This window comes from Triplophysa dalaica, chromosome 1 (genome assembly GCF_015846415.1).
Source record: "Triplophysa dalaica isolate WHDGS20190420 chromosome 1, ASM1584641v1, whole genome shotgun sequence".
NCBI lineage: Eukaryota > Metazoa > Chordata > Actinopteri > Cypriniformes > Nemacheilidae > Triplophysa > Triplophysa dalaica.
This window is the reverse complement of record NC_079542.1, coordinates 19,569,435-19,594,919: the sequence shown is the minus strand read 5'-3', so window position 1 is coordinate 19,594,919 and position 25,485 is coordinate 19,569,435. Positions and strand designations below refer to the sequence as shown.

Genomic DNA, 25,485 nt, shown 5'->3' with positions numbered 1-25,485 from the left:
ATCGGTCAGTTGACTTTACATTTACAATGAAGCCGAGTGGAACAGCATGAATGCAGGAGCTCATCCTAACATCACAAGACAGCCTATAACCCATAAAGAACACACTTAACCAGCAGTTACCAATAATACAGCCGATTGCAAAACTTTGCGCCACCCGACAAGCAACATTGTTTAACCTGTGTGGGACTGCAACTTGCCAATACATGAATGTATGTGAAGTGCACTTTTCAACTTAAAAGGTCCAGGAGAAACACAGCCAGATCAGGTCACTTCATATTAAAGTTCGGATCACAGCAAGAAAGGTCACAAAGTATCACTTTTCAGTGGATTCCGTAATGGCTGAAAGTAAAAGACAGGGCCCGCATGCTTCTTGTGGTCATGTCATGTACCAATATCCCTAGACATTGTTTAAGTTGTCTAAGCTGCTACACAATGGCCAGCAGTGGCCTATGTCAGGACCTTCATCTGAAACAGGAAAATATCCAACAAATGGGGTTTCAAAGGTCCACTGGCATTAAGCAGTAGCTAAAGTAATGTGCAATAACTGATACCAATGTCTATGGTTATTATTCCTATTTTCAATATGATCATTGGGTAATAAAGCTGAAATAAAAACGTTATAGTGTTCATGGCTAATGAAAATTTACTTCAAAAAAGAACCACACAATAAACAAACCTCAACAATGGCGACTATCATCAAACTGATTCAGATAAATAGATCAGCTGCAATGCATGTTTCTATTCTGTGCTGAGGATTTAAACGTAAAGAACATCACACATATGCTTTAATCGAACTAAAATATTATGAGCTGACTCGTACCCCTAGAAACATAATTAACACTCAGAGCCACTGACTAACATACACGTTTTGTTCCCTCTCTCTCTCCGTCACTCTCTCTCTTTCTTCGCTGCTCACTTTCCTCTCTGCGCTACTAAATAACGTTCATATTTTCCTGGCACAGGAGCGGTCAAAACATGACTGAATAAGGAATTCTCCAGTAATTGAGGCCAATTTTCCTTATTCTGAGACATTTCATTCCGTAGCTAATTTTAGCCATCCTGCACACAGTCTTATGAATGTTACAGTGAACAGTGATCCAACAACAACCCCAAATCCCATGAACTCTAGTAAGGTTGAAGGATGTTGTGTACAGTAGGGAAGACTTCCAAAGTTTTCATACCAGGCTAATGATATTGTCTACCCTAAGCCTCATTTAAACCTGAGGACATTATTTCATTTGAAGCAAGACAGGATTTGTCTTGTTTATGATATTTTAGTACAAGTGAAGTGAGGGACACCTAAAAATAAGTTTTTTTTACCATTTTTGTGTGAACACATACTAAGTTTTGGTTTCAAGCCAATTCGGTGCACAAGTAAACACTGTGACAGTCACCTTGATTTAAAATGAGTTTTTTTAACCAAATATAATTTATATCCACTGCAAATATCCACATTATATATCATTGCTGATCAATCCTGAGCATTGAGAAACGCATATCTCATTTTTGGCTTCCACATAGCTGCTGCTACTGTTGTTTCTCTTTCTATTTTCTTATGTCTCTTGGCTGCCTTCCCTGTAGCAGGCAGAGCATGTAGTAAGTATGTGACAACGTGTAGAGTCGGAACCCTCGGCATTCAGATTTGGTTGCACAATGAAGGCACATGAGCATGATGTGCCTCTGAGTCATCTGACTTCATGACAGACCGTCAGCGCGAATTAGTGGCATCCCACTCGCGGGGGAGGAGCTATGGAACATCATTAAAGCAAAGACATCCTCCGCCCCCTCAAAACAATCCACAAACACGACAACACATGACCAATTCATCCACAAGGTAAGGCTCATTCTGAACAGAGCCCTTCTGAAGAGGAATACCGGATAGAGAATTGATCACTTATGGAGTGAGATGGTACGTTGAGGGTTTCTTCAAGAAAATGTAGATGGCAACAAGAGGTGTATGCTCTGTCAAGCAATTATTGATTTTTAATCAGGGGAAGTTTTGTTGACTCTGTGGACAACAGTGGTTCTGACAGCAACGTATTTACAATTACAGGCCCATCACAAACATCTCTCTAATCTTATCTAAACTAGAATGAAGGTTAGACAATTGTCCTGCTGTCATCCATTCAGTCATCCGTTCGAACCCAAGGCTTAGATGTGACACTTGTAAGGTTGTTCCTTGATTATTTCTACTGTATAACCTGTAATGGGACACAAGACTTTGTGTTAAGCTCTTAAAACCTTTTCACTAATTTAGCTGTGCAGTGAAGCATGACCTTGAATATCAGCGTGCAGTGTTTTTCAGACTAAAGAATTTGACTCAATCAGACATGCTCATGTCATGTCAGACACACACTGAGCCCTGAACTTGCTTAAAGAAAACAGAGTTAAGTAAGCAAAGAAATGAGAGAACAGGCGATTCATTATTTAGAAAGGTTTATCACTGTCTGGACCACAAGTACGATTACTTCTTAAAGGGACAGTTCACCCAAAAATCAAAATTCTGTCATGGTTTACTCACCCTCAAGTTGTTCCAAACCTGTATACATTTCTTTGTTTGGTTGAACACAGAGAAAGATATTTTGAAGAATGTTAGCAACTGAGATTTCTGAGGCTCCATTGATTACCATAGTAGAAGTAATAATATGTTTGTCTCCTGTTGAGCACAAAATAAAATATTTAGAAGAATTCAGGAAAACAAACTGGGGTTTGGGGCACCTTTGACTACCATTGTAATGACAGGCGGTGGTGCTCTGGAAATCTTTAATTCTTCCAAATTCTTTTATTCTTCTTTCAATTCTTCTTTCGTGTTCAACAGAACAAAGAATTTTATACAGGTTTGGAAAGATTTGAGTAATTCATTCCAGAATTAAAAAAAATTGTTGGACTATCCCTTTAATTCCAGATTGCTCTTCTACATTGTGTTTGAAAACTAAAGCACAAACATGTAGTGAATAGATATAGCTGCTATTAGAGTTTATGTGATATTAAGCATTTCAAGAAACCAAATAACACCTTCTCAAAGTGAATGAGCGACGAATTTCGCAATAGTGTATAGATGTTTTGGCTTGTACAGGGTTATTAAACTCCATTTTTAGTCAATACTTCCTGGAGAGTTAACAAACACGTTCCTTTAGCAGCATGGCGACTAAAAAGGGCAACGCTCAGAATGACGTTAAAACAGCCGTTTCAGTGGTGTTGCCCTTATGCTGTGTTTATTAATAGCCTTAAATTAGGAGAATAATTAAACTGGATAAAGTCTAACAGATTTAATTGTACCCTGTCCCTCAAGCATCAAAAGGATAAATTGTACAAACAGATGTGTTCGTGAAATCTATATAAACACTTGAGAGTTACATGTTCAAATAAGGACATCAATGTCTGACTAATTCCTTTGTAAAATGATGTTTTAATTAAATCATCAAGCATCACTTAGAATTCTCTTTGGCACTGGCCTGGACGTTAAATACCTCAGTATAACGTTTCAAAGAAGAACCAGACTGCTTTCACTTAGTAAACATTAATGTTACATAATACAGCATGGTTTGTGTATTTGTGGGCTGGTTTATATTTAGAAACAAGATATCATATAGAACGTTTCATCGGACGTGCGCACGCCTGCCCCCAGTAAACTTCCGTTTTGTGTTTGGCTATTACTTATATTTTATTTTATTTATTTTTAATATTCATTTGTATTATTATTTTACTGCATAGTAATTGTATTAAAGGGCCGCAATACCAGAAAATGCTCTTTTAAATGTACCAGAAATTCAGCGGTTTTTGTAAACTCCTTTAAACCACAACAGTGACACAAAACAGGCTGTTGGCGATCCCCTTACAATCTGATGTCACATTGTTTACGCCTGCCCATGACCGCTCACAGACTCCGCCTTATGATCGCCTAGCTCCACATAACGCCAGAGACACGCTGTCAGCCATTTTCAGGCAAGAGCAGATGTAGCCACTAGCCAGCGAAAAAAATATCTAAGAAACAACTAATGTGAGCTGTTGTTGGATGTAAAATGGAACATAAAAGGAGGCCGGAAGGAGAGCTTTCCAACAAGCCGGGTTCGTCCCACTGCGACCTCGCGTGCCGGAGTTATAACGAATTTACCAACATTCACTGGTCCGTATCTCCGGTCCGGAGAGAAACGAGCCAGGACTCGTTGGAAAGGTCTCCGGCCGGGCCTTTGAACAACGCTGTCCGATACCCCTAGCATGGGTTTCGCAAAAAAAATTATTCTCAAGAGTGGATCAGTACCTGCTGTTTGTGATCAAGCTTTATCTCCGGAAGAAGTAAGTATTATTACACATCGTTTTAAATCACCTTGCTAAAGTTGCTAAACCTGAGACATGGTACAAAGACAGGTGTTATGTCGTAACGTCAGTGGTAAAAGACTTGTGACTAACATAATATCTGTAGAGCTTATTCATTACAATGAAAGAAAGTTACAGCAGTGTCTTTCTCTGTGAATTCAGTGTTTTCTCGTATGTCCTAGTGCGACAAAACTTAGAGCGGATTGAAACAGAGTTTGCATTTGTAAGACAATGAGGTTACGCAGAAATTGATACTCACAACATAATAACACCTGGTTGCTGATCTTTACATACCTGTCTGTCATATACAAGTACCCTGAAAACTCTTAATGCCTATATCCGTGTTTATGTCTGTTAGTAATATGCATGCACATGATTAATCATCAATGGCCAACATTTCATACAGCATATGTTGTTCTATCTATGATTTTGTCTTTTCCATCTAATTTGTATTTATGAACAAGGCATTAAGGGGATTTTTATTGCAGTTAGTGTATGGTTTTGGTTGGGCAATGCTTTACAGACCTAATTGCGCTTTCCGCCATATTGCTTGTCTTTATGTCATCCAAAGCACATATATAAGCACTCTACCTCATATTTTGCATACGGGGAGGGGAGCAGAATCTCATTTGCATTTAAAGAGACACACACAAAAATGGCGCGTTTTCCATTGCAGCCACAAACGGCCATGTTCAACATATTGTTATGAAAGATATGTGGTGTATTTTGAGCTGAAACTCAATTCTTTGGATACCACTGACTATTTTTACATTGCAGAAAACCCCTGTATTAGCGGCCCTTTAAATAAACGATTTGCTACATTTTTGTTTCATGTTCATTTTATTACATAAACAATTTGTTGAATGGGTCCTGTATTCGATCGCATTTAAACAAACCATATGGTCAACCCGGTCTCATCAATTGTGTATAAATAACTTGCTGTTGCATTATTGTGTAATTCGTACGCCAAAGTTCAAATTTGGGTGCATATGAAACGCCAATGTTTGCGTGCACCTGGGTGGAGAGCAGACATTTTTCAACGTACACGAAAAGGAAACCCGGAAATAATTAAAATAATACTGTAAGGTTTAGGGTTTGGGTTAGGGTAGAGGTTAAAATATGCATTCACGCTAACATTAGCGGTTCCCGCCTCCTTCTTCCCATTCCTTGGAATCTTTAATACATCCTGTTAAAAGTATTATTATGATAAAAAAACTTCCAAGTCAAAACTATATTAATATCCATATACATGTACAAACACATTTCATTGACTTGCCTAAAATGTGAAAATACTTAATATGTCCCTTTTTCACAATCAGGCTATGTGGTAAAGTAAATCAGACACTTTGATGTAAGATTTGTTGATGGTAAGGTCTCTGAAAATGTTTATTGAATGTCTGTACAGAAAATCAATGTAGCAGTCAGTTCTGTTTGATATATGACACAGTCTATGCATACTGTCTCTTACATAGTATATAATCATCCACAACATGCAGATTCCAGCAGAGATAATGAAGAGCCTTCATTTGTAAAAATAGCTACATAACCATTCTCAAATGCCAAAAGTGTCTACTTCTGATTAACACCTCTCTCTGTCTGTGATATAGTCGCATGCCAATATGTCCCATAATTCAAAGCTGCAATGATTTGCGAGTGATCTAAAGTAGGGACACAAATGTGCCAGTTTCCTTGCTGCTTCTCTTCACCTGAAAGAAGATGTATTGTTTGCTTTCAGCCTCATCAATCACACAGACATATCTGAAACAGAAAGGATATCAGCAGTCATCCCGTGCCCGTTTCCATCTCTTTTCACACGTTGGATTTATGTTGCCAATGACCTTCATCCCCATTAGAGTCAGACAGATCTAATGCCTCAGTTGGGCTCTGCCTAATGTCAATTATGTCAGGCCACACAGCTGTGACAAAATTCGGGCATGTCGAGGTGGATGTAATACTACGTGAAACATAAGATACGTGTAATATCTCGGTTAAAGAACAGAAACATTAACAAACAAGTAAAAATGTATTTGGCAAACTAAATGTTTTTCGCAGATGCTTGCCAGGCGAAGTGACTTCAATTCCAATGCACAATTCACATCAAATGGCAAATATCAGTATAAGCAGCCCATAAAATGGGACACCGGCACAATTTATCCATTTTCTGTGAATAACGACTTAATTTCCGACCTAAAACTATTCTATTGATTTGAAGGCTTAAAGAAAATAAACATAAATAGATTTAATTTTTTATTTAAAGGGTTCATAATAACAAGTTGTACGTAAACAATAAGGTGCACATATACTACTTTCACTGTACTTTTCTGGCCCGTTTGGGGCTGTATTACATTACATGAATATTCGGCACGGACATTAAAATTTAATTTGTAGACATACCCCTGAGCAATGTAACCTGCATCATCAATGAGTGATGACTGCAGCGCTCTGTTTGGGTTTTACCCGCTGGCAAACCTAATGAAACAATAATAATGAATGGTGAAGGCGCTCGTCAGTGCAGGATTTCGAGCCGCAGCTACTGGTCATTTTCGGCAGATAGTGAAGGTGAGTGGGAGGTCTTGAAGGAGTTTTTATCAGCGACAGGCATCTTCATCACACTGCTGCCTAAAACAGCCTCTGCATAAACCCTCATCTCTTCACCCTGCCTCTGCATTAAACCTGCACGCACCCATGTACTTATTTGTGATTCAACAGTCAATGCCTTTGATATTACCTCACAAAGTGAATTTAAAAGCAATTGATTTTTCTCCTTCTGCCCTAGCGACCTATGATTCAGCTGTCAGCATCGAAACTGCGCAGCCGTTGGACTTAAAAATGCTTTCTCTGCCTCATCCAAACTCAAACACGCATACATGGATTCACAAACATGCACATAAACCAAGCTTTACCTGACACTTTTGATAGAACACTTGGTTGTGTCATATGCATTGAGGCTCAGTGTGATGCATTTCATGTTTGGTTATTGCTATTTGTGAAAGATGAAAGAATGCACTCAGGGCTCAAGATGCCATTTACATTAGCAGTCATGGTAATAAAAATTAATAAATTGACATTGCTTCTTTCAAGCAATTTTTTTTTTTTAATAAATGTAAAATCTTTCAAGTTATGCATTTATTTATTGATTTTTATCTCTGTTACTTAATTTATTTAAATGTAAAATAAGCAGTTTTTATGTTTTTCACCCAATTTTCACAGGAAATAAAAATTTCATTAAAAACTTCATTCCACTAATTAAAACACAGTAAAAAAAACTTTTAAATAAACAACGCTTCTGTTTATGTTGATTTTTTACCTAAAATTCACTTAAAAACCATTTTCATAAAAATATTCATGGTAACACTTTATTTTACGCTGCCCTTGTTACACATGTTAGATGTATTTACTATAGTATTGTAACTAACCCTGAACCAAAACCTAACCCTATAGTAAGTACATTTAGTTCATTCTAATTACACAGTACTTAAATGTATACTGTAACACGGGCACTGTAAAAAAAGTGTAACCATATTGATTCCACTAATTAAAATACAATGGAAACCCCCAAAATATGTCCCACTTTTGTTTTTCAGTGACATTTGATTTAATCAAAAATAGCAGTTACATGTAATTTCAGGGGCATGATTTACTGGTTGCATTGGCTAAAATCTATAAACCTATGTATGGAGCCAAAATAGGGTCGTATATATTTGCAAGAGAAAAAAAATATTTGCAAAAAAAACATGAGTTTTGTAGCAAAGCAATCAAGCAAAAAATTGCATCTTTGCAAGTAAAACTTAAGAATCTGAAAAAGAAAAGTAAAGCACAGAGAGAAAAAATCATGTATGGCAAAGTAAAAATTCAGCAACAATAATTTTGCAACACATCTCCTACTTTGCATCGCTCCTTAAAATCCGCGTTTCAGCCAATCGCTCCCTTGCGATACTGTTTTCTCTTTGCTCTTCACTTTTCTTTGCGCCTCGCTTTGTGTCCCTGATTTGACGTGGGGGAGGAGAAAGAGATTGGGGCGTGTACAAGCCACCTGAACCTGCCTCCCCTTTCGTTCAAGTAGTCCCCACTGCAGACTGCTATGTTCTTCATTGTGGCTGATTGGATTGTTTTTGAGTGTTTGTCCGTTTGTGTGAATGTTGGTCACATTGAGGATGTTGTATAGGCTCACCCCTTCATTTATGTGTATGTATGATCTGCATTGTGTTGCAGTTATTGATGGTTATTGAACAAAAAAAATGCTCTGAATTTTAGTCATATCCCATTCATTTCCTATGGGTGCCCACAAATGCTCATTAAGGAGGTTTTTTATTTTCACCAACTAAACATTGTTGAATGAAGTCCAACATTTGTTGGTATGCTTAGGTGGCAAACTTAGGAAAAGTAGCCGGGTTTTGTACAGATCAGATTAAGAAAAAAAGGTTATTTAAAATAATTTTGCCCACATATTCCCCAACATCTTAGACCAAACAAACAGCATGTTCTTTATATGGGAAACTGACAAAAATACCGTACATGGTGTGACCGTGTGACACAGCAAAAACTTTGAAAAATAAACGGTTGATAATATATTCTTTTAGACAATTAACATTTATAATATAAAATAGCACAAAATAGATTTATTTCCTAAATCTTTGCTGTCACACAATAGGACACATTTAGGGTTTATCTGTCAACTATCCATATGCATAAAAAACATAAACTATGACTTTATTGTATCCTTAGCGCTTGCAATGCCTTTCTAGCAGCAATGCACTTTTGTAGTGTGTCAATACAATGTTATAATATGTCTTCCCTTGTGTCATTCAGTCTGGCTAAAATATCTACTTTGGTCTTATAGACAACATTCTATAAAACCTGCTTCATACACTGGTATTCCAAGTATAAGAGTGTTTCTAATGTGAGTCAAATCTCCCTCGCACAGGTTCACTATAAGCACTGCAGTCTGCTGCCATTTTTCAAGCCTCGTCTAAATGAGAGCAGAACAGCTACTGTAGGTGGTGGGAAACACAAGCAAGATGGAAAGTGCAATGTCACCAAAGAGACAAAAACTACATAAGAATCAATTGTAAGGCAATATTTAAAAACAGGGGAACTTAGCAGTGACCAATAATAAGTTAAAGTTTGATTTACAAATCTAATGTATTTGTACACGGTGCAATCGGTAAATAATTAAGTGTAAATAGGGCTGAGACAACCTTGGCCTACTGCAATTTGAAATGTAATAATAATGAAGAAATAAATGATTTATTTACCCATGAAATTTAAAATACCACAATAAAACATATAATTTTTTGGAAGAGTTTCTGAGTATTTTTTTATTGTATGGTAGAAAGACAACACTAGTTTGTAATAATATTCAAATACAAATGTTTTATTTTTTGAATCATTTTAAATTTATAGAATTGTATTATGGAACACAGTCAAACTAAATATAATAATAATATTAATAATATTAATTTATATGCATTAACAATATACAGCTTTCCTGTAGCTCAGTGGTAAGAGCAAGGTTGTGGGTTCGATCCCAGGGGATTGCAAATACCTACGTAAAATGTATAGGATAAAGCAATGTAAGAAGCGTCTGCCAAATGTCTAAATGTAAATGTACACTATTTCTGACCCACATTTCTCTAGTTTCACACATAATCAAAGAGATTCTGCCTGCATTTTTTCTGCATTTCTCTTGATTTTAAATCTATATAATAAAATTTCAATAAAATTTGAATTTAATTAATGAAATTAAATCATAATCCATTCTACATTTTTATCCAAGTTTACCTCGAATTACTCCCCATTACAAAAGAGCAGCAATTCATGTCTTTCAAGTTCATTGTAGCACCATTTTTTTTACAGACCGTGTGTTTGCTGTGGATACATCGCAAAACATGTGGATAATATTAATCTCTCATAAAGCATAATTTATTCTAGTATCTTGTGGGCGAATATCCCTTTAACCAATGACCTGTATACACAAATAATCACAATCAGGTGATTATTTCGCCATTATCCTAAATCAGAATATACAGAACAAAAGTGGCAGTCACAAATCTACACACACACACACACACACACACACACACACAGTGTCACTGTGGTTAATTGTGCTAAACTGAGGCGAGAGAGTTTGCATTATTTAAGCGACAGGGAGAAACTTGTCAAAATCCATGTGGAAAGAGGGCAGCAGCTGCCGTGATGAGCTGTGCTTGGGGAACAAGCCTTCTCTCAAGCAGCGAGGAGCAGAAAAGCACTTAAGTGCTCCACATGTTGCATGCACCAAAGCCTGGGGGACCGGCAGAGATATCATGAGACAAATCTTGGAGTCTGCCACACTGCTATGAATATGGAGGCACCATAAACAATGCTCAGGTAACTGAGAGAGAAAACACAGATTGAGCTGGAAAGCGCTGCAGCCTCCAAAACACATTTTCCAGCAAAACCTCACAGAAAGGAAACATTGCTCCAATCGAACAACAGGCAAGTGCTTTCTCTTTCACTCTCTCCCACTAACATAGAAAGTAAAAGTTTCTTTCCGTATTTGTTAGACATCTGACATCCATTGTTTTCATACCAGGCTCATAATATTTATACCCTACCACTTATCCTGACTCTCAAAAAAACACAGTCACATTACATCAACATTTCAAAGTCAAACATCATTTTGATACCTAAAATGTCTACACAAGTCCATTTTTACATATTTTACTATGTTTATATGAGGACAATATAAAGAAGACTGAAAACACGAACACACACATACACAGCATGCACACACGCTCTAAGCTCTGAATAGATTTTAGCTAAGGTTACCATGGCAACATTAACATTTCCGCCCCCTAAAGAAGCTAAAACAGTTATACAGATAGACTGGCGGAGAAAGAAAAAGAGGGAGTGTAAGAGAAATAAAGACTCTCCTTCCATTCCAGCAGACATTCCTGTAGGGGAAAGTCAATCATCTCACTAGGCCTCATCTGCGTGTTTAAACCCAGAATGGGAAAAAAACAGGTATTATTCATAAAAATATGCAAAGTCTGCAAACATCTTTTGACAGAGATTGCATTCAATACACCAATGCAACCACATTCCGAGGCTGTGTGGTCAGAATGAAAATAAACATTACAGGGGCAGCTACAATAGGACAAAATCTCAATTATTCAATATAAAAATGATGGGATAATCTCACATCACTTTCCCTGTAGACTATGTACGCAAAATGTGCTTCAAAACTGTTATTACTCCCTTTTTCTTAAGACAACATTTTATTGTTGCTAAAGCAAATGTAGGTCTCTGTGTTCTTCCGAAAACAAATACACACTAAACGTTTTGTTCACAGAACAACTAAATGAGGCAAATAAAAAGCTCTCCTGAGGAAATTTAGATAAAGATCCTTATACCCATCAAAACAGTCCTCTAAATAATTAAAAAAAAACATTAGTCTACTTTTATACAAGGAGCAGTGAATTGTATGTTGATCTCTGTAGGGAGACAGGAAGTGTTGGTTAATTCCAGATCTCTAAACTGCAGTTTCTCAGCCTGCTCTCTGGGGGCAGCATGACGAGTCAATTAAAGCACAGGAAATCCACCAAGATAAACACACAAACCAGAGGAACTCTATCACAACAATAAAGATATCCCCTGATCACCACAGAGCAGAAATATAAAGGGTTTTAGTGAGAGCCAAGTAATAACACTTTATACTATGAAATTGTTTACACTATCTCAAGCTGACTATATCAACAATTTAATACATTACAAGCCAGGCAGGAAATACTCGTTCAAATTTACGAAGACTTGTTGGATTGGATTTTGCAGTTGAAGCCAGTACAATCCTATGGCAACTATTTTGAGAGGTTTTCTAATCTCATTCGTATTCTTTTTGTCTGATTTGTTTTCGTGCCAATGACACGATTTTGGGGCTTCATTATTGTTTTATACCAATAATCATACATTTGTGTATGACTCACATCTTATGAATTCATACGAATTGTCCTCCTTGTAAAACAGTGAGGAATTTCTGTGAGATCAGGCTGGTTACAGCTCAGCCGTGTCCAGTCTGCAGCTTCCAAGTGTGCATATGTCAGAGGGTCACTGACTCCCGCTTGGTTTAGCTGTCATCTATTACCACCAAACAGAGCAGGAATTACATCAGGGCATAGCCAGTCCCATTAGTAATTCCTTACTTCTGATGGAAGTGTGTGTATGTGTGGAAATGGAGACTGTCTATGATGCAAAGCAAGGCCACAGTACCTCCCCAGAAACCTACAATATCACATCTTGAAAGATGGCATTATTTAGAGAGTTATTTAATGGAGTTATTGTATGTTTTGATACAGTGCATTCGAGAAACGTATCTTTCAAACATTAACTAATACCAAAATATTAATTTGTTTTTAAAGAACTGATGACTGATTTTGCCAATGCAGCTGCATCAAATTATTGAATAGTTTGCATTGGACTGTTATTGGTTTTAAAGTTACAAGTTGAATGATTTTTTTGTTGTGTTGTAATGATTGAAATATATAAGCCTACATATTTTAATATCCACACCACATTTAAAAGTCCACACAAACTTTCTGCTTGGGATTGTGCATGTTCATTCCCCCAATTCAGATTTAGCCAATTTGTAAAATAGTTGCAATGAGGTAATGTTGGACTTGGAGAATAAGTGCATGCAATGTGCATACAATACGATGCCATCATTACTGACGAATGCCAGTAAAAACATACTATATCAAATAAGTGTCCAGATAATATTGTTTTTGTATTTGCTGATTCTAAAATGATTGCAATTGGTCACCTCCGTCTGAGATAAATATATTGGTCCTTATGATTTAACCTAATCTAAATAGACTGAAAAGACAGACAAGACTGAAGTCATACATTTCTAATCATTTAAAACATTTAATAAAGTCTTTAAAAAATATTTTTTAGTAATAAAATTAACAAGAAGTACAGTTTCTAAATGGATTGTACCAAATACTGAGGAACTGAAGCAAGCCAGCAACTTTCACATCATATGAACAAAAAAGAACAATGTGTTTGGAGTATCCATGTTTATACATGGGCCGATAACAGTTCATCTGAATTGCTTCAATTACTCCAATCTTTCTTGTTTTCTTAATTTACTATATAATGTGACATTGAAACTAATCTGTGAGCTATACTGCACAGCTGTACTGTATTTAAAGGGATTAAGGAAGACCTGAGTGTAAATTATTTTATGTTTTCCTCTTAACAAAATACAAATGAATGCACATTGTACATATACTCAGGTCATTTCAGTTCACATTGTTAATTTGTGCACTCTGTTGTATTTTAAGAAATCTGTATGATTTAGAAATGCTGTGTTTTTCCTTTCAGCTTTCGTCATATAAGTATTCAAGACATATTAGGGAAAATAATTTAAGAGTCCTGCAAATGCAAAACAGTTACTCTGTTCTGTCAGGTTCACTACTGTCAAAATGATATAGTTTGGATTGGTGGTAGGGTTCTGGGCAAAACTCCCAACATCCATGCAGCCAGCATGAATAAGAGCAGGGAGCGCAGCGATAACCCCCCATAGGGTAAACAGGACAGAACAAGCAGATGTCAGTAGTTCTTAAAGACATTTAAGTGCAACAGATATATCAAATGTAGTTGGGACTAAAGAAATGGAATCACAGAAGTTGAGTCCCGATTGAAAATGTGAAGTGGAGCTGGGGAAGGAGGAGGGTAATTTGCTCCTGAGCAACGCGATAAGCTGCTATTAGCTGAATGAATTTTAAAACGGAAGCTGTGATTGCGTCCTATTTCAACAGGAAAAATGAGGATCAGCCGATGCAAGCCAACGCTATATTCTTGATTTCTGCCAGGTTCACTACCGTCAAAATTATTGACAATTAGCATGCAGTTTAGATTGGTGGTATGGTTCTGTTCTGGGCAAAACTCTCTGCCCATACATGCAGCCAGCATGAATAAGACCAGGGAGCACAGTGATAACTCCCCAACACCACGATAGGGGTATACGACTGTGAATTATTATTTCATTTATTCCCCCCAACAGAACCATAGGCGCCAATCACAGTAGCAGCAAAGGGTGCTCTTCAGTATATGCATTAAAAAGAAGAGCAGCATTTCCCTTACAGGAGTAGAGCAGCAGCAATGGGGTTCTACTGGAGGGGCATTTGAGAAGAGCAGCATTCCCCCTACAGGTAGGCCTGTTAAACACAATAAAAAGAGCAGACTGAACAGAAACGATCATCAAAAATGCGGGGAGCAAGTGGGGGTAAGGTGCCTTGGTCAAGGGCACCTCAATCGTTACCCGCAAAGCAAGTCAGAATCTCTGGCCATTAGGCCACGACTGCCCTGATGATTTGGGTATGTGTCTAAACATATCTCACGTATGCCCAAATCATCAACTGGGGAACAAGGGTTATTTTTCACTGGATCTTTCTGCCTCAGCTGAGGATCAGCTGATCCACACTTGAGTTTAGTGCATAGAGCACAATTTTATTGAATAGTTTGTAATTTACAAAAAATTGTATTGAATTGATACTTTGATGTAAAAACAAGACACTAATGAATCTCTCCTATTGCATAAATGTTCATTATAATACTAATGCCATGTTCAATTCTGATGATGATATATTAATGTTGGGTATTAACCTTGTTCATCAATGGTTGTCAGCTTTTTGCTTTTTCATTTTCTTGTTTAAAACCGACAACAAATTTTGTCGTTTCAAACATATTTGCATGTTATTCCGATTTTTTTGTTCAGCATATTCAGTAGTCCATTTTTCCGCAACGTCTTGAGAAAAGAATTCAATGATAATAAATATTTATGCCGACATCACTGTCATTCTGAAGTAAGAATATATCAGTAAAACAAACAATGAAAAAACACAGGTAACTCCAGTCACACAGGGGTTATTTTGAAACATTAAACTTTTATGTATTTTTATTTAATGTTTTATTAAGTATCCCTAAAAACACAACAGCAGGTAGGTTGGAAGGCTACCATGTTTTTTTTTTTGCACTATGCATAAATGTATCCTGCCCCTTTTATAGTAACGTTTTGTAATAGTCTGTTTTCTTTATCTTGATTCTGAATGAAAGTGACAGCCTCTGATGTGCTGACCTCTGCTAAGGTCACACATTTTGTTAGGGTGTCCCATTGCGTGCGTCCCGTCTAGGGTCTCTCATCACAGGAGTCAGTACTATTAGTGCAGACAATGCTCCCTGACCCTCTGGGTGTAAGCCATCAGATAGGAGAAACACAACCCAACAAGACAGAAATGCTCAGCAACACACACATCCTGCCCTCCACTGCCCTGCCCTACGGGAGTGTTATTAAACCCTGAAGAGAAATGTTTTTGTCTATGTGTGTGTGCCCATGACAAGTCAACAACACAAACAAATGCCACAGAGGGAGGTACAATCAGATGCGGACTGTAAGAGCGAGGTTTATGCTTCCTTGTGGAATATAAAAGGGAAAACAGCCTTCCATGCACCTTGAAAAGACCAGCTTGGACCAGCAGGGTTTATGATGGTTAGTGCTGGTAACCCAATTTTTCCATGCTGTTCAGCGACAAAGCATGTTGGTCAAGCTGCATGGTGTTTCTGGTGAAGCTGGTTGACCACGGCACTCTTGCTAGTAAATATATACAAGAATCCTGAACATGAACAAACCAAAATGAAGCACCAGCAAGCATTCAAAACACAACATACATTGGTGGCCAGCAACACTGGTCTTTTTAACAGGGTAGTCAAACAGTGTGTGTATTCCAGGAAAATATAAGTTCATAAAACTCAAACTTGACTTGAGGGTAAAAGACCCTACTGTTAGCAACAATAAATCATTCCATGAATCAGCTTTTCTTGAACTTTGTTTAGCTGCAGGACGTTTTAAATTAAACCACTGCACACTTTCAAAATTAAACACACTGCCTGGACACTGGTCCTAAAAAGCCTTGCAATCCTAAAGAACCAGTTTCTATCCCAAGTCTCAGATGCATCGCACCACCTGTGCTTAGGGCCAACTAAAGAAACTCCAAAAGGTTCATATGGCAAAACATTACAGTATTTATACAGTTACATAAAGATAAAACTAAACCACACTTCAGATTCGACTGAATCTCAGTTTTACAGGGAGAAGATGAGGGGATTATAGAGTGAAACATCTGACAATTTAGTTTCTAATCCATGCAGCTGTTTATTTTTCCATCATCCGACAAGTTTTATGTATGCGTGGGTATGGAAATCTAGCCCTGCTGTACAGCTACACTTCTGTGTCATGCTACACACATCAAGTACAGCAGCTAATTAACGCTCTGGGTGAAGCGATGCTGATTGCTTTCAGTTGGACTAATGGCATATTATTCTGGCTCTCCACGCTGTTCAAACGTCGGTCTTGATATTTACGGGGTGTCAGTGTTACGGAAATGGAGATTGGTGTCGCACTGATCTATCAATAAGGCCAAATGTCCATTGTTGTCATGGACGATCGACAATAGGAAATCTAGTGTGATACTTTCAGTGAGGATGATATTTATGAAGCTGATGTGGTCGAGAGTTTTATTGATTTACTATACGTTATGCACACACTTAAAAAAACATATACTTTACCATGAATTGACTGTACAGGCCACCGATCTCAAAATCAGTATTCTCTGTGTTTAATAAAAGTGTGGTTTCATAACATAAAGCTAGTGCACAGTAGTGAGATGGGCTGCGATAACTTGGCCATTTTACAAATGTAACACCTGCGCGACAGTGTGTTCATCAACAGAGACCTGTGCTTAAATAGGCAAGCAACCTTTAAGGCTGATTTAGCTTTCAGACTCAAAAAAATAATACAACAACAGGGTTTGGGCCCCGATCTGTTTAAAGGACCTACAAACGGGCTAATTATAGTCAAATATTTAATCAATTACACTGCAGTATAACCTCTTAATGGCATACAACATTAACCTGTAAACGACTGCTTAATGACCTGGGCTATTATGTAAATTTGAGTATTATCTGTCTGTTTCGTGTATCTACTGTATGCAAAAGCACTGCATGACTTGGCAAGCAAGATTCCTATAGAACTCTAGTAAATATAATAATATAAATACTAGGAAAAGAAAGTACTCACACTAACACTTGCCTATTTGCAGTGGAATGAATGATCAATAAACTCCCATGACATTGCAAATAAAGACACATGATAAAATTATCTACACCGTATAAAACAGTGAAAAAAATTATCTACATCGTATTAAACTAAAACAGTAAAACAGACATACAGTATGTCTTCCGCTGTATGTGCTGCATGTCTAATAATGAATTCTGATCACTTCTGAAAAGTGACATTGTACTCGGTCAAGTCAGTTCTCACATGACGCAGTTTATAGAGGTGACCCCACCAATCTAGTTTGTTTAATAATAATAACTATTACAATTGTATTAAGGTTTTTTATTATTAATAAATTATGTACATTTAGAACAGACCACAAGGCACACCAACACAAAGTAATTATGTGCAATAATCCAATAAGTCAATATACTCAATAAATAGGCTTAAGCCTACAAGTTTAACTAGTTGACATAGATAAGCAAGTCTTGGAAGCCAACAGCTATCTCACTGTAGTACTAAGAGTACATCTCATTAATGGCAAAATGTCAGTTTATTGTAGAATAAATGGTAATTATCTTGTCTACAATATAACAGCGACAGCTATATATTATGACATCTGAAAATGAAGCTGTAAACACTTTGACGCTTTGAAGATTTTTGGATTCCAGCACGGTTAGTGTTCTTTTAAAACAGATCCCTTGTTGCTAGGCAATTCAGGATATTGTAGATATATTGTTTTGAGAGAAGTGTGGGTATAATCTATGGCATGCCATGTAAAGCAATTGTTTCTAACACTAACACACATCTTATTTAGTGTAGATGCAGATGGGTAAACACCTGTACACATGATTAAACACCTGGGGCCATGTAGCATTGAGCACGAAGATGATCACATGATTGGTGTGTAAATAAACAAACACTTACCTTAGCTTGAACGGTAAACTGCGCATGCTCATTAGTCATCGTGCCCTCCGTGTGGTCGTTCCGGAACGCAGGTAGCCCACTCTTGTGCATGAAGTCCGACAAAGCGCTGGAGACGAGTTCATGTTCCCTCCAGTGCTGCTTGACTTGTTATTTCCATCAGTATTTTTATAAAGGGACGCACTGACAGTTGGTAAAGGGACGAAGAAATAGTTGCATGAAGCATTCCCTTGAATTATACTTCCAAAACAGTAACTTGAAAGCAGTGGCCAACCGATCCTTCAAGCCTGGTGTCGTTGACTTTGTTGGAGAATGTAAAACTGGTGTTTTGGCATCGGCTTACCATATTGTGACATTTATGCTTAGAGAGAATGAATCCTCGCATGATGATTGAGAGTTGAAAACGAACAAAAGAGTGCAGTGTATGTTTCACAAAAACAAAGATGATTGTTTTGTTTTTCAATACTCACAAAGGGACTGATCAAAATGACTCTTCAGCTATCCTGGACAATGCACAAATAACTACACAGGGGTTGCTAATAGGGTTTTACCAGAATGAAGTACATCCTGAATACTGGCATGCTGACACATCTTGCCAAAATTTGATTTAGGATAATATTCCCTTGGTCATGCGTTCTGCTCTCCAATTAATAATTAAAAAAAGAATAATTCATTAATATGGGAAACATCAAGTAGTTTTAGAATTCATTTTCTTTGCTCTCAGCAGTGATTGTTGCAGCGTAGTTATTTCATATTATTTCGAATTGTTAATACAATGTATATTATTATTATTTTATCAGTCAATGTGCTGCCTCCCTGCCTAGGAGACTATAACATAATTGATGATAGTGCAAACGATTTTAACGTTATTGCATAATAGCATTGGATAAGAACTCTTCTACAATTACTGACAAACGTAACTCATAAAGTGCCTATGCAAATTTCTCTTTGTTGCCTTCATTTAATGAACAGGTAGTTCTTCAGTTCTATCAACAGAACAGGTGGGCAGATATCCTCTCCACGTCATGTAAAGCTGGTGATTTTTGCGTTGCCTGTCACTGGATTACAGCGTATGTTTCTCTACAAATGTAGCCACATTGCAAAAATGTTTCAGCTTAGGTCCATAACTTGAGTATGCGTGTGTGAGCTTCTCTGTGTGTTTGCGCACGAGCGTATGTCTTCACGTTGTAAGTGCGCAACCGTGCGTGCATGTGTGCTGTTAACTGATTTATTTGTGCAGTCATCTTCACGAAAACATCTCAAAAAAGGTTATCGTCTTTTTATAATCATACATCTGTCTGTAGGTTTCGTGAATGTGAACTGTTTTTCCCGCCTATATCAGTACCGTTCCCTCTACTCGGGCTCTGCGTGTCAGCACCGCACAGAGATTCCGTGACGCCTTCTTCCATCTCCATATACTCAGCAGCCTTGTCACCCAAAGACGACCCCGATGGGGACCCTTTTAATTTTCTGAGGAAATCCGGAAAATACGGGCAACCTGGTGGGGGCTGTTCAACAACGGTCGTCGGATCTTCGTTATCAGTTTCCCGGTGATAAAAGTAATTGAAGTTGGACACGATGACGGGCACTGGAAGCGCAATGGTCAGGACACCTGCTATGGCGCACAACGAGCCCACTATTTTACCCCCAACTGTTATAGGCTTCATGTCCCCGTAACCCACCGTGGTCATGGTCACCACAGCCCACCAAAAAGCATCTGGAATGCTCGTGAACTGTGACGACGGCTCATCAGCCTCCGCAAAGTACACGGCGCTAGAGAACAGAATGACACCGATGACAAGAAAGAAGATGAGCAGCGCCAGTTCTCGCATGCTTGCGCGTAATGTGTGTCCGAGAATCTGGAGACCTTTAGAATGTCGAGACAGCTTGAAGATCCTAAACACTCTGACAAGCCGTATTATTCTCAGAATCGCGAAACTCATTGCCTGTTGTCCGTTGCCTTGTTGTTGAGCGAGGTCTGTGCCAAGAGTTATGAAATAAGGCAAAATAGAGACAATGTCTATGGAGTTCATTGCGTTTTTAAAGAAAGCAGGTTTGCTGGGGCTAGCAAAAAAACGGACAATTATCTCAAATGAGAACCAAATTATGCATACTGTCTCAACGATGAAAAATGGATCATTAAATGGCGTGAATCCATTGTCTGCGTGTGTGGAATTTTTACCTGGGCTGAGGAATTCTTTGTCATCCCTGAATTCTGGCAATGTTTCTAAACAAAAAATAACAATGGATATGACGATAACCAAGACCGACACGACCGCAATCCCTCTGGCTGGACTTGAACTCTCTGGATACTCGAACAAGAGCCAGATCTGACGTTTAAACTCGTCCTCGGGTAGCGGCTTCTCTTCCTCTTTCACAAAGCCCTCATCCTCGCGAAACTTGAGCATTGCCTCTTCGCCGAGTTCATAGAACTTCACCTCTTCGGAAAATATGTCAAACGGCACGTTGGCGGGTCGCTTTAATCGCCCCCCTGACTGATAGAAGTATAGAATGGCGTCGAAGCTTGGTCTGTTCCTGTCAAAAAAGTATTCGTTGCGCAGAGGATCGAAGTACCTGATTCGTTTCTCAGGGTCCCCCAAGAGAGTGTCGGGGAACTGTGCGAGAGTCTTCATTTGAGTTTCAAACTTCAAGCCTGACACGTTGATGACAACTCTCTCGCAGCAGCCGTACTCATTGTAAACATTTTCGTACCCTGACTGAGGACGCCTGTCCGTTAAAGAAACCGTCTCCTCTTCATCATCCATGTTATAGACAAAACTCGATCTCTTACTTCCCCTGTCCTCCTCTTCTTCCTCGCCCTCTGCCTCGTCCTCCTCAATCATTATGTCCTCCTCGGACCCTAGGAGCGCCAACTCTGAGTGGCGCAGATCCCCACCGAGTGCTGCGCGGTTCCGTCTCCAGCGCGAGACGCCTCTTTGCTTTTTTCGCTCTCTGAGAAGTTGCTGTGGTGGCTCTTGGTGTTGCTGCTGCTGTTGCGGCTGCTGGGAGGAGGAGGGGCACGAGGCGGTCCCGGCGCTACTGTTGTTGGCATTCGTTGAAGAGGCGGTTCGACTCTGATGCGGGTTGTTGTGGGGATGGCCACAGGACCCACCTCCCTCTCCAACCGTTACAGCTTCAGCTGATGATGCCGTCGCCACTGCGCGCGACTGTCTCTCCCGCTCGCGCTCTCTCTCTCTGGCACGAGCCTGTGCATATCCGTAGGGCAGGTGGTTGTTGCAACTCCCGCTGTCCGCGCCCACCATAGCAAATTCCATCTTCACGAACTATGAAACGTTGGACCCCCCAAAAACTCAGCAATTGGATAAAGAATAAGGCTAAGCACGAGACCGTCTTAGCACATTAAAGTTCATAAATGCACTTGACTGGCGCTGTTAGTTGTCCATCGCCTAGTTAATACGCAAGCGTAGTTCAAGTGTAGTTTCGATGGTCTTTAAATGCACTTTTACTTATTGTAATTGGACTTTAACAACTGTTGTGAAACGAGAGCGTTTCTGGTGACATCATTAGGGATATGTGCCCAAGAGTGCCATAGAATCCATATGGTTAGGTGGCGCGCACTGCTGTCACGGTAATCCATAAAGGTAACTGGATGCAAGAGAGACAGCGACGTTATCCTAGGTGCTCATTCGCCGTAGAGACTTTTGCACCTATGAAATCACTGGTTCCCATTTTTGCTGTGAGGGAGGGGTGGGGTGTAGGTTTGTCCAGTCCTCTGCCCCTTCAGTGGCTATATGAATGAATCACTGAATCCGTCTGACACCAGCAACAGCTGCAAAGAAAAGAAAAAATAAACGTGTTGTAGAAAACAAACACTGTACATCATATAATTTGCCCTGAAGAATTGACATCCCATCAAGTCTTCGATGGCTACATATAATATATATATATCATCAAAGTATTTGAGAACAAAGACAATATTATTATTCGTATACCCTTCTGCAAAAAAAAATAATAGAAATAATATCAATGGCACAATCTTATTATTACAGGCCAGCCAAGCAAGAAACAGGAAACAGCGCGTGATATCACTGATCCAAATTCCCCTGACAATTAATTATAAACAGTCGTCGCACGCAATTTATCAGCCCTCTCATGCACTCTAACTTCCATCGTTCGAGTCACTTACACAAGAAAAGATAAGAGAACGTCTTCTCAGCAACCACCCTTAATATAAAAAGCTGGAGATGCGTGAGGACGTAAATCCCAGGTTTGTCTAAAATTCCCTCTACGCTTTGGTAATACAGATATTCCTCGACGTATCCAAACGCAGAACATAACACCTCAACAGGCAGGTGTGATCGCAATCGAGGGATGACAGTTTTGGCCACGGTCCGCCGTTGGGTCTTAATTCAACAGGATCTCTCATCACCTGCACATCTCCCCCTCCCCAAAAAACATGCACCGCTGCATTAAGCCTGGACTCACACTCACCAAAAAGCAGGTGCTGCTGCCAAGAGCATGCTGCGTGGCTCGATAAATCAAACGAGCAGCATCAGAGTCGAGATGCATCAAAGTTTTAGGATGCCATGTGAAATAGCCTTAGGTAAGTATGCGCAGCGCGCATCTGTCTGCCGCTCAGTCTCGCCCATTGAGCATTGTGCTCGTGTTATTTGGGAGCTGAGCTGCGCCGAGATAGGCACGTTTGCAGCGCAGAAAGAACTTGGTCGTCCCCCAGTGGCGACGGCGGGTCATTGCGCGCACGCCCGTGTGCTGCATTTTTCAAACTTGACCAGCCCCTTGTGCATCTGTGGACATCCAGATAATCGCAAATACCTGCCCGAGGGACTGCTGCGTAGCACAAACAGTGCGCACCAGACAGACGGTGCGCGCATCAGTCACTGAGATTCACGCACTTTCTGTCAAAGCCTCTTTGGTTTTCATTTTAAAGAAAGAAAAACAAATCAATAAAGAACGACGTGATAGTGCCGTATCTCTGCATTTCTGTCAAGCAAAGAGTCTAAGTTAAATATTTAGCCTAAACATTGTAATGACAACGGACAACTGCAACGATCGCTAACTGCCACTTCCAGATTGTTTAAACAAAGTTTAAGGAAATAATAATAAGATGTTGGCTATCCAAAGTTCCAAAAATGATGATATGTTTTCAGGTTTTAAATTAAACTGATGAGATGTGTGTATTAAAGTAAAACAGATCAGATTACTCTCCACTACACCACCTTTTTCTGAAGCACATTATTCAATATCAGAGAGCTTTATGAACACAGATTCAGTATCAGCACTGTGTTCAAGGGAAGTTATTTTGTAATCAACTGAAATTTAAGACTCAAGACATTCTGAACTAAAACTTTAGCTATTATATTTTATATACTCTGCTTTACATGGTAAATCTGTGAATCAGACTGATTTGACTGGTTTATTTTGGTGTTTACTATTGTCTTCTCTTTTTTAAGCAGCTTGCACCGACCAACTGATCCAGTTTAATGATTTTAAATTCTCTTCGAAACACATATGCAGTAGCGTGTTTTGAGCATTGCTTATCATGTGTCTATTGTGCTCATTGCTAGCATGCAGTTGGCACAATGGAGAATAGACAGAATATAAGGGGGCAGTAGTTTTATTTCAAACAACAACTTCATAGAGCTATAGAGGCCAGGGACACCTCATATAACCATTCAGATGGAATTTACCTCTCTGTATACCTAACAAAAAATTGTTATTAAATTGAGCATGCGTATTTACTTCCTAAAAATATGTAACTGAACAGGCCATAATACCTATATTCACAAAAAAAGTTATGTTTAATTTATATGAATATTAATTTATTATGTATATTATTTGTATTAAATTCAATTAAAACTACTCAACAGTTTCTTTGCTGAGGTCTATCGGAAATTAAGTTTGGGCCATGTTTGATTATGTTGTTGCTGCCGAAACCGTCAATAGGAATCAAATAAGTCTGCCACCATTGGTAGGTAAATATTGAGACTTGGGAAAATGTGAGAATTACTGAAGATGAAACGCGGCAGATGAAAAGTCAGGCAGCAACATGTTTGATGTACTAGAAATAGAAAAAAGCTGTTTTGCTGCATTAAACAGCCGTATGCTGGGACAGATGTCTCAGCATGATAAGCGAAGGTCACTGGGTCTTTTTGGACAGCCAGATTTGTACACATCAGGAGTCAATGACTGCTTGACCTTCAAAATAGAAAGAAACCGGGGGCGGATAAGTCTGAAAAAGAGGAGCTCAGTCTTGTCAAAGTTGAGCTGGAGCTGATTTGTGTCAAAGATGTCGAAGCAGGCTGAGATATGAGAAAGAAACTGAATGCTAAAGCAAAATAAAAATCAAGAAGACTGTAGCTTTCAAACAGATTCAGGCAATATTCAAGTATAGGCCTATATAGCAATGCTATGTGAAACGAATGCTAGACTTGTAGAATTACAGAGACTCATTTCAGATAAGTATTCAATTGGAACCTAATAATTTACACACATTTTTGATCTTCCAAAAAAATTCCATCAGACAAAAATCTGTTGAACATGTCGGGCTCTTTAAGGAAGCCATCTGGAACTATTAGATTAATTATCAAAACAAGGTTCCTGAAACAAGTGATTGTTCCAGTAGATTTATATAAAAATAAATGTGTTGTAGAAAAATTGACCTTGAAAACCAGAACATGACTGGTGGCCTTTACATGGATGCTGTGCTGGCTAAGCCTCTCCCAGACTGAATGCCATGGCCGCAGGGCTTTAAGGATTTGTGCCACCTCCACAAAAGCAAATACCGTAGTATGATAAGACATGGCTTGTCTCAACCAATGGTCGGCATCTGGTCTTACAGGAGGGTATAAGTGTCCATATGAGAGAGCAAGAGATTTTGTCTGAGCAAAACTCCAGCAGGTAGGACTGATGTGAACTTTTTATTTCTGTTTAGTTTATGTACAGTATTTAGTCTGTGTCTAGTTGTTAGTTTTGCTTTGAACATATTAGTTTATCTTATATTTGGATCTGAATAAATATAGACATTTTTAACAAAGAATTAATGCTGAGATTAATTTATAATTATATTTATATTATATTAATGTATATATATGATTATAATTTAACTGGGGATTTTTCGTTTACATTTTCGTTTTTTAATGTCAATGTCACGTTTATTTTTTATAGCACTA

General features: G+C 38.6%; 1 protein-coding gene across 2 annotated transcripts in view; it reads right to left on the bottom strand.

Moving 5' to 3' along the window:
• The window catches only part of kcna4 (potassium voltage-gated channel, shaker-related subfamily, member 4), a 33,039-nt gene extending 11,256 nt beyond the window's left edge, over window positions 1–21,783 (bottom strand). Inside the window, exons 1-2 of one of the 2 annotated variants that reach the window (XM_056747955.1) lie at window positions 20,517–21,783; window positions 20,237–20,398 (exon numbers count right to left, since the gene is read on the bottom strand). In XM_056747955.1, the coding sequence (XP_056603933.1) occupies window positions 20,364–20,398; window positions 20,517–21,609 (1,128 nt within the window). In that variant the 5' untranslated portion in view covers window positions 21,610–21,783 and the 3' untranslated portion in view covers window positions 20,237–20,363. Of the gene's footprint in view, window positions 1–18,337 lie in introns of those variants that run through there. The other variant, XM_056747947.1, reaches the window with a different exon arrangement.
• Between the last annotated feature and the right edge of the window lie 3,702 nt (window positions 21,784–25,485).